Source organism: Sinocyclocheilus rhinocerous, unplaced genomic scaffold (genome assembly GCF_001515625.1).
Source record: "Sinocyclocheilus rhinocerous isolate Xijiao unplaced genomic scaffold, SAMN03320098_v1.1 scaffold306, whole genome shotgun sequence".
In the NCBI taxonomy this organism is placed as follows: Eukaryota; Metazoa; Chordata; class Actinopteri; order Cypriniformes; family Cyprinidae; genus Sinocyclocheilus; species Sinocyclocheilus rhinocerous.
The window spans coordinates 135,114-145,332 of record NW_015662161.1 but is presented as its reverse complement, the minus strand read 5'-3'; the positions used below and the strand labels follow the sequence as shown (position 1 = coordinate 145,332).

Below are 10,219 nucleotides of genomic sequence, written 5' to 3'. Positions count from 1 at the left end.
TTTCCATCAGATGTATTCTAACTAGTTGGTTGAATAAAAATATTTGGACTTTATAATTAAAAATTACCTCAAGTTAGCATCAGGTAGCTAGTTAGCTTAGCCAGTTAGCATCAGCTAACAACATTTTTCAATGCATTTTTAAACTGGTGGTATAGAGCTATAGAGTCGGTCCAAACTTAGTCAGATTAGGGGTAGAGTGGAGGAAAACGCCCCCCACCCCCTACTGTTTTTCCCAAAATAATCACATGATAAAGTCAAGATACATTTTTATTGTAACTATGGACTGTTGACAAGAGTGATGTAGAAGTTTTCACCATGAAGCTTACACTGGTGATGTACCAGAGAGAAAACGGATTTCACAGTAAATGATCTTAGGCTAATTTTCATCAGTAAGAAAAAAAGTGTTTTAAAGCTTGTTGTTTTGTAGAACATCACAGTTATATATGATATGAGAACAGTAGGGCCTGTAGATAGGGAGTATGTGTTATTTTATAAAAATCTAATTATATTTTCAGAATGACATAATTTTTTTTCTCAAACATAGTCCGTGGGGTAAAACGCACCCAGGGGGCAATGGGCAATTACTGTAGTTATTCTGTTCTGAACATCAAATCTTTTGTTTTTCCATCAGATGTATTCTAACTAGTTGGTTGAATAAAAATATTTGGACTTTATAATTAAAAATTACCTCAAGTTAGCATCAGGTAGCTAGTTAGCTTAGCCAGTTAGCATCAGCTAACAACATTTTTCAAATAGGCTATTAGACTATAATTTTGCAATTCATTATTATTGATTATATTCTTTATGATTTTAAGCTAAAACTGCCTGTACTCTGATTTTGCTGTAAGTGTATAAAGCAAATAGCTTTGTAAGACTGGGGGGCAAAACGCCCCCTTGATAGGCTACAAATTTAATTTTTGTTAAAAATCTAATAGCATGAAAACTCTGGTCATTTTTCATAGCCTACTTGGTTTATAATTTATGTCACTGTCACTAAAACTATGACAACTTTTCTAAACACATTTAACTTTTGTTTCACAGGAAAAAATTACGCATTCCTTAAGGGGGGCGTTTTCCCCCTCTCTACCCTACAATTCAGGACCACCACAGTAAGTGTGCAAGTATTCATAATTTTCCTACAAAGGGTTCAGGGGTGATGTTATTGGTACTGCGCAATAAAAATAAACCATTTACAGACTCAGTGTTGGATATTCTCATTGTTGTTAGCTTGTAGATGACAGTAAGTGAAAACACCTTTACCTGCTGCTACAAATGCAACAAATATCCTGTGTGTGGAGAAAAAAAAAAGAATAGTTCTGGAACGGGATATTTCGGGCGGGAAAGTTGCGTACTACAACGCGCGAACACACCAGCCAACTACATTACCCACAATGCTATGCTTCATCTGGACGACGTCGTGGTACGTTTATTGTTGTTGTTATTGATGTTGTTGTTTTTTATAAACTAAAACATATACACTATTAACTTAAATTAAATTTCAGGTTACATAAATGCTATTTTCGGAGGACGAATAAGCTATATATTTTAACCTATGAAACAGGAAGACGTTTCGCTCTTAGCCAATGACTAAACAGCTTGTAGAGACGTCGGATCCCTGGACGATGGCAAAAGGACACAATGCGCTTATAATCCGAAAAAACGTGTATTTTGTTATTTGTATACAAAGGCTAAATAAGTGACCTCTTCAAAACACCACCGCATGTTTGATCTATTCAAAGGTAAGACTGGAACTGGAAAATAAGTCGCTGTTTGCAGTTTGCCATGGGCCATTTTAGGGTCGTTTGTCAACGCACTCCTGTTGTGGAGGGGCCCTGTGGGCGCATGACATAATGGGGGGCCGCAAGGGGTAGTTCACTTCAGATTTGCATTGTCCTCGTTCGCAGGGCGCTAGGTTTTTGAATCGTGTGAACAATGTTGATCATGTTGTTATGTGTTTGTTGCAAAACTGCAAGCAAAACGTCGTCATATATGGGACTGTCAATTCTTCTTTCTGTCTGAAGTTACAGGCTGCATGTCACTAAGTTCATGCGTGTGACTCAATGAAATTATTATGACTTAACAAATGACAGAGCATTAATCATTTAGTCCAAATTTAAGCCAGTATTGTTGTTTTTATCGTTTTGTAAAGAAATATTTAGCCTTTAAAATGAGCTAGAGTCTATTAGGATGTACTTAACACAAATGTGACATTTATTTGTATTTACACCTTGTTTTATCAAAGTTTTGACGCTATATTTTAAACTTAAATAAATCATAATAATATGCATTTTTGAAATAAACATTTGTACTATATCTTGATTAAACGAATATGTACATATATCTTCAGTTTCACAAAAAGTGTCCCTAATTTTTGTCAGCTGCATCAGATACATAGGAAAAACAAAAAAGATGATATCAGAGTCAGCCTTCATGCTGAAGGTCCTCTTTAAAAGTTGTTTGGGATTTTTAGATAATTTCCCTCATTTAAGATGCTTGTATTAGTAGTAGTAACACCACAAAAACAAAATGAAATGAATACATGTATGGGATGCAACATTTGGTTTTGTCAGCACTATAAACTCTCCGATTTTCTTCAGTAGATGGAGACAATAGTCTGCATGAAACCGTTATGTATTCCCAATTCATTCTTAAAGCAGCGGAATGACTAGATTTATCGATATTTATAATAAACTACATGACAGTAGTACACATTTTTATTCAACAGCGTTAACATTACGATTGTTAAAACTGAAAACAAAATCAAAGACACGACAATAGAAGAAGCAGACATAATACAATAACATGTTGAACAGACTGATGGAAAATAATTCTCAGTTTCACGTCACTACTGAATAATCAATGTTTGTATAATGTGTTATTTCACTGACTCTTTTTCAGTGGAATTTTTGTGTTGTTAACAACCCTAAACATGAAGAAGAAAGTCAATCCACCTCAGCAGACAAAAGGGAAGGACATCAGCAGCAAAGAAACACAGGGGACAACCGCATCTGAGGGGCCAGCGGCGTGTGATGCCATTAAAGACTCTTCACAGGAAAAGATGCATCTGAGATTATTTCAAACTGATAGCTGCTTCTTGAAGTTCTTAAACGAAGACCGACAGAAGCTGCCGTCATTCTGTGACATAACCGTCACGGTCTGTGAGAAGATGTATCGTGCCCACAAGGTGGTTTTGGCTTTTGGCAGTGGCTATTTTCATGCCAAATTCAGCGAAAACCCTGAACTGCAGCGTGTTACCATTGATAACACTGAGGTCTCCACCTTTGGACATTTGCTCAACTTCCTGTACACGTCTGAATTTGACGTTTCAGAAAGCCAGATTCCTGCTTTGGCGGAGGCTGCCTGTTTTCTGGACATGATGGAAGCGGTAAACCTTTTAGCAAAGCGGACGACACCAGCCCATGTTGATGAAGAAAGTGATGTTCTGCAGGTTCCCGATGCCCAGACTTCAGCGGGAGCTCAATGCTTTTTTTGCAGTCGTACCTTCTGCTATAAGAAGTCTCTGGAGAATCACCTGGCTAAGACGCACAGCGCTGGTTGCCAAGTTGAGGAAGAGCAAAACATGGCAAGCACATCTGCGGTCACTACACGCCGATCCGCCCGTCAGAGGAGGACCCCTGCTAAATTTGAGAGCCGGGAGAGCGTCCTGTCTGGAAAACCTGGTCAAAAAACTCTAAAGGATGATGCCGCTGCTTTTGAGGAGGAGGAAGAGGATGATGAAAGTGAGGAGGAGCAACAGAATGAGCAGGAAGAGCAATGTAGTAAAGAGGGGCGAGAAGAAACGGTCGAGGAGGCAGAATGTGAAGACGGTGAGAACCAAGAGGAGGAACATGTGGCCGAGCGCAGTAAGGCTGTAGAGCAGACTGAAGCCCAGGAGGAGAACGAACCGACGTCCAGCCGTGCTGTTGAGGAGCACAGCCAAGCCACGGAGGTCACAGGTCACGTGTTTCCTGAAGGACTGGCACCTGTTATTATCCAGAGCACTAACAAAAAGACTCTCAAGTGTCCCAAATGTGAGAAGACCTTTGATCGCATAGGTGAGAGCTGTGATGTAAAGACTGATGGATGGATCAGGGACATGATGATCCTCTTTTTATTTTTTATTTAAGAAGTATATTAATAACAACGTTTACCACCATTCAAAAGCTTGGGGTTGGTTTTTATTTATTTATTTATGTATTTATTTATTTTAAAGTCTCTAATGCTCACCAGTGCTCATAGGCGGAGCGTGTGTAAGGCTTAGTCTTCCCCTGGCAACGGGGACTTGGGCCACTAAAAATGCCACTAAATTGGACAAAAATGCCCCTGCACAAACAAATTAAATCTATTATGTCTGTTGCTAACAAAGTGAATATGAATAGACAGTGTCGATAGCGGCATTAAATTAAGATCGGCTCGTTAAACTCGCGATAGATCAGTGTTAGTGATAATGTCACTTTCTATATATAATTTATTCGCTCTTTGAATAACCGTGGAAAGGAAACGTTATATAATTATCAATTTCTAATGTTTTTATTCAATTGTAATCACGTTAAATACAAATTCAGTCCCATTAAAAAAAAATGTTTTAGCCTACATGACACCCATGTCTGGTTCTTGCCTAAAAAGACATGTTTATGATATGTTTAAGTAATATTAAAAAGTAATAATATATTTTAAAATATAATTTATTCCTGTGATGCAAAGCTGAATTTTTTAACGTCATTGCTCCAGTCCTCAGTGTCACAAGATCCCTCAGAAATCATTTTAATATGATTTGCTGCTCAAGAAACACTTTTTACTATTATAAAATTTTGAAACAGTTGTTTCAAAAACAGTTGTGCTGCTTAATAGTTGTATCGAAACCATGATATATTTTTTCATGAGTGTTTAATGAATATAAAGTTTAAAAGAACAGCATTTATTTGAAATGGAAGCCATCTGTAACTATGTAAAAACTATAGTATTATTAATTTAATGTGCTCTTGCTAAATAAAAGTATTTTTTCCAAATAAATAAATAATGAAATAAAATAAACCAAAAAATCTTACTGATCCCAAGCTTTTGAATACACCACTTCTATTATTAAAATGAATTTTGGGCAGTATAGTCACAGTTTTACAACTGTTCTGATATCATAAAGAAGCAAAAAAACATGAAAATAATTGCATTCTTGAAGAAAACCTTATTGAGCAGTTTGGCATAGTCTTTTATTATTATAGAAAACAATAACAGCAAAATGAATGCATGTTGCTGTAATCTGTAAATTGTACAGTTACAGTTGTCTCTGTCCGAGTCATTGCTTTTCTTTTTCCTCATTTTGTAGGTAAATATGAGAGTCACACCAGAGTACATACCGGAGAAAAACCTTTCCAGTGTGACATCTGTCTCCAGTGCTACTCCACCAAATCAAACCTCACTGTGCACAAGAAGAAACACGACAGTAATTCGCCCGTCCAGAGGAAAGAGCACAAGTGCCCCTTCTGCAACAAGCTTCATGCCAGCAAGAAGACTCTCAGCAGACATGTCAAGAGGTGAGTGGGGATCCCTGTCGGTGAGCTTCACCAAACCTGTCCAGAGCATATCCAGCTCATATTCCACAGAAATCAAAAGAAAGAATTATGAAAATATAATTCTGCATTTAGAAAATCAAGCCTATTTTATTTATTAAGATTGCTTTTGCATTGCAATGTTAATTTCATGAGCTTGTTTCTCAATAGCATGATGAAAAAAAAATGTGTGCTGTGCTTATATATTTCAAATTTTCTATACCTTTTGAATAGGCCGCTATTACTTAAACCTTAGATAGCACCACAGAGAAATCCTAGAATGGCTCGGACAATATAAAACAGCAGCTTCTAGAAGTAGTTAAAAATGGTTCCATTTCAAGCAAGCGATTGTTGTGTACTTTGGAATTGAACTCTCCTGTTCCATCTCCAATCATATATTGAGCCAGTTTGAATAGAGAAAATGACTCATTCGCCTGCTTTGTATGTACCGCAATGAGCATCGACAAAAGAAAGAAAAACAAAGAATTATCTCAGGAGGTCAGACACAATATTATAGCCAGGCATGGACACTCCCAAGGCTACAAGAGCATCTCCAGAGAACTCGATGTTCCTGTTTCCACCGTACATAATGTTATCAAGAAGTTTCACGGCAGTGTAGCCAGCCTCACTGGATGTGAAGGGAATGCAGTGCGCCCCCAGCTTTAATAATCAGCAAAAAGTACAACATAAAAACATTACCATTGAGATTTTGGGCATGTGTGTCCATAAGCGTCAAATAATGTAAAAAACAAAATCCTAATGGTCTTCAATTTCTTTGTGTAAAATATCATTTTTGGTTTTCTGTCAATTTTGGAGAGGTGAGAGATGTGACTTAAATCGGCAAAATAATTTCAAGAAATGTCTGGTTTATAACATATGTAGCCAAACAGTTTAGTTTCTCCAAAATGATATTTTTGGACTATACAATAGAAGTTATTTGGAACTGAAACTGTTTTGTGTTCCACATATGAAAGTCATTTAGGTTTGCAATGACATTAGGATAAGTTCATTATGGCAGTATTTTATATATTTTAGTGAGCTATCCCTTTAAGAGATGGCAGGAACATTTTCACAGACTGTGATTAGGAGTTTCTACAGTTATTAACATTGTAAATTTAGTAAAAAATTCTAAAAAATGTTTATATTTAAATTTTTTCAAATGTAATCTACATTTATTAAGCTGTACTTTGTGTTACATTAAATTACAAAAAAACGAGTTAACACTGCTGCAGCGGCGTTTCTAATACTACGGTTAAGGGAGTAACAGGGTTCTCCGTTCTGACAGCCATATTCAATTTCTGTATATTATATAGTATATGCTATTGGAGCCAATGGGATCACGAAAAATGCGTAGCATTCACTCCGATCTGCTTCTGAGATTCCTGGAAATGTCAACCGGGTCCGTTCTTCTGTTTTGTTTACATTATGTTTCCTATTCAGTTTTGGCATGTTCCTGTAGCCATCTATTGGAAAAACATTAACAGAGTCACTTGCTGCAGTTTCCAATACACTTTCAGAGCTGTTGTTTTGGTAATGAAATGTTTCGTCCAACACATTGTCTGCCAACAGATTTCATCCCGACCACCTCCAGGAGTTTCTCTCTCAGAAGAAGAAGAAGAGTGAAGGCTGGAAATGTGACGTGAGTTACTTGCCTTGTTATTTGATTTATTTGATGCACTACAAGCAAATGGGCACAATATGCCTTAAAGTCGACATGAAATTCTGTTTTACAGTTGCTTCTATCATTTCTTCCCTGTTAGATCTGTCACAAGACCTTCAGTCGTCGCCCCCATCTGGAGGAGCACATGATCTTACATTCACAGGACAAACCCTTCAAGTGTGCCTACTGTGATGACTACTTTAAGTCACGATTTGCCCGGTTGAAGCACCAAGAAAAATTCCATTTAGGTAAAGCTTTACCAAAACCTCTTTTGTTAATGAACAAGACAAGTTGAACTTGTATTGAGCATTGCTTTAATGTTGACAAAATGTCCAATATCCAGGACCCTTCCCTTGTGACATCTGTGGTCGTCAGTTTAATGACACGGGCAACCGCAAACGTCACATAGAGTGCACACACGGGGGGAAGAGGAAATGGACCTGCTTTCTGTGTGGCAAATCGGTTCGAGAGAGGTAAGAAGCTGCTTTTAGGCAGTGATGTTACCAAAACTGTGTGCGAATGCAGTAATGGTTGGATGTTTTGTTCAAATACAAGCTGCTAATATTTGAAGATATTTTCAGGACAACCCTCAGGGAGCATCTGAGGATCCATAGCGGGGAAAAACCTCACCTGTGCAGCATCTGCGGACAAAGTTTCCGTCACGGAAGCTCATACAGGTCTGTGAGAGTGTTGAACTACCGTATATTAGGATGGAACGTGGTTTATATGCAAAAAATACATTCTGAGAGCACTTAAATCAACAATATACACAACTTCACTAGTTGTGTTTTTCTTGATGCACTACAAGCAAATGGGCACAATATGCCTTAAAGTCGACATGAAATTCTGTTTTACAGTTGCTTCTATCATTTCTTCCCTGTTAGATCTGTCACAAGACCTTCAGTCGTCGCCCCCATCTGGAGGAGCACATGATCTTACATTCACAGGACAAACCCTTCAAGTGTGCCTACTGTGACGACTACTTTAAGTCACGATTTGCCCGGTTGAAGCACCAAGAAAAATTCCATTTAGGTAAAGCTTTACCAAAACCTCTTTTGTTAATGAACAAGACAAGTTGAACTTGTATTGAGCATTGCTTTAATGTTGACAAAATGTCCAATATCCAGGACCCTTCCCTTGTGACATCTGTGGTCGTCAGTTTAATGACACGGGCAACCGCAAACGTCACATAGAGTGCACACACGGGGGGAAGAGGAAATGGACCTGCTCTCTGTGCGGCAAATCAGTTCGAGAGAGGTATGAAGCTGCTGTTAGGCAGTGATGTTACCAAAACTGTGTGCGAATGCAGTAATGGTTGGATGTTTTGTTCAAATACAAGCGGCTAATATTTGAAGATATTTTCAGGACAACCCTCAGGGAGCATCTGAGGATCCATAGCGGGGAAAAACCTCACCTGTGCAGCATCTGCGGACAAAGTTTCCGTCACGGAAGCTCATACAGGTCTGTGAGAGTGTTTAACTACCGTATATTAGGATGGAACGTGGTTTATATGCAAAAAATACATTCTGAGAGCACTTAAATCAACAGTATACACAACTTCACTAGTTGTGTTTTTCTTGAAATACATTTGAATTTTTTTGTTTACATTATAATCTCTTCTGCTTACCAAAGCTGCATTTATTTGATCAAAAATACAGTAAAAACTGTAATATTGTAAACATGATTACAACTTAAAATAACTGTTTACTATTTGAATGTTTTAAAATGTCATTTGTGTTGCAAAGTCACAAGATCCTTCAGAAATCATTCAATATTTTTTCTTGCTTATTTTTTTGTGCATTAATTTGAAATAAAGACGTTTTGTAACAACATAGATGTCTTTACTGTTTGTTTAACCCAGTCTTGATCAATATAAGTATATTCAAATATAAGTATTAAAAAAAAGTACTAACACCAAACATTTGAACAAGATTAAAAGTAATTGGTCAGAACATGTCATGTGATAGTGTTATTTATTACCAGTGCCGTTGCTGGATTTTGTCTCTTTTTTTTTTTTCAGGCTTCACCTTCGTGTTCATCATGAGGACAAACGCTATGAATGTGACGAATGCGGCAAAACGTTCATCCGCCACGATCATCTTAAGAAACACAAAAAAATTCACACAGGTGATTTTTTTTTTTTTGATTCAAGATTGAAGTAAGATTTGATTGGTTGTCTCAGAAACCCCATTTATAAATTGTAAAAAATTGCATTTTAACATACTATATCATATAAGTTAATTCAGGTTGCATAATTTTACAGTCTACTGTTTGGCAGCCATTGTGTCAGGAGCACTTCTGTCATGCCTTAAATGTCTCGATGGATGGCCCACTGTTTTAAAACTTCAATTTAATGGAATAGTTCACCCAAAAGTGTAAATTCTGACATCATCTACTCACCATCATGTTGTTCCAAACCTGTATGACTTCGTCTGTGGAACACAAAATAAAAAAAAGATATTTTGAAGAATGTTGGTAATCAAACTGGTTTCCATTGACTTTCATTGTATGGTCAAAAATATAATGAAAGTCAATGGGAACCAAAATTTTGACTACTAAAATTGTCATTTTTGGGTGGACTATACCTGTAGGGGAAAGTTATTAGTTCACTATTAGACTCTCCATATGAGATGCTTCCTGACTCATGCTAATTAGTCATGATGCTTCATGACTAATTAGCATGTACTTTAAAAGTGCATCCAAGTGCATGTATGATAAGTCTTGTAACATGTTTTTTGTGTAGGGGAGAGAGCGCACCAGTGTGAAGAGTGTGGAAAATGCTTCCGACGTGCCGATCACCTGACTGTCCATTATAAAAGCATTCACCTGGGAGAGAAGATCTGGCGAAGGTATATCAAAATCAATTTCAGAAACAAATTCTGAACAAATTTGTCAAATTCTGGGTCTGCATTAAAGGTGGGGTAAGTGATTTCTGGTAGCCAATGTTGATATTTTAAATCACCAAAACAAACACGCCCCTACCCCAAAAGGGTCTTGCCCCTATTTTGATAGC

The 10,219-nt window shown here is 37.3% G+C and overlaps 1 protein-coding gene across 1 annotated transcript in view; it reads left to right on the top strand.

Annotated features, from left to right (window-relative positions):
* Positions 1-1,367: 1,367 nt before the first annotated feature.
* Positions 1,368-10,219, top strand: part of zbtb41 (zinc finger and BTB domain containing 41) — a 12,463-nt gene continuing 3,611 nt past the window's right edge. The window contains exons 1-10 of the mRNA XM_016537416.1: positions 1,368-1,420; positions 1,562-1,739; positions 2,899-4,055; positions 5,324-5,531; positions 7,116-7,185; positions 7,307-7,454; positions 7,550-7,679; positions 7,788-7,883; positions 9,227-9,333; positions 9,950-10,055. Coding sequence (XP_016392902.1) covers positions 2,930-4,055; positions 5,324-5,531; positions 7,116-7,185; positions 7,307-7,454; positions 7,550-7,679; positions 7,788-7,883; positions 9,227-9,333; positions 9,950-10,055 — 1,991 coding nt within the window. The 5' untranslated portion in view covers positions 1,368-1,420; positions 1,562-1,739; positions 2,899-2,929. The remainder of the gene's footprint in view (positions 1,421-1,561; positions 1,740-2,898; positions 4,056-5,323; positions 5,532-7,115; positions 7,186-7,306; positions 7,455-7,549; positions 7,680-7,787; positions 7,884-9,226; positions 9,334-9,949; positions 10,056-10,219) is intronic.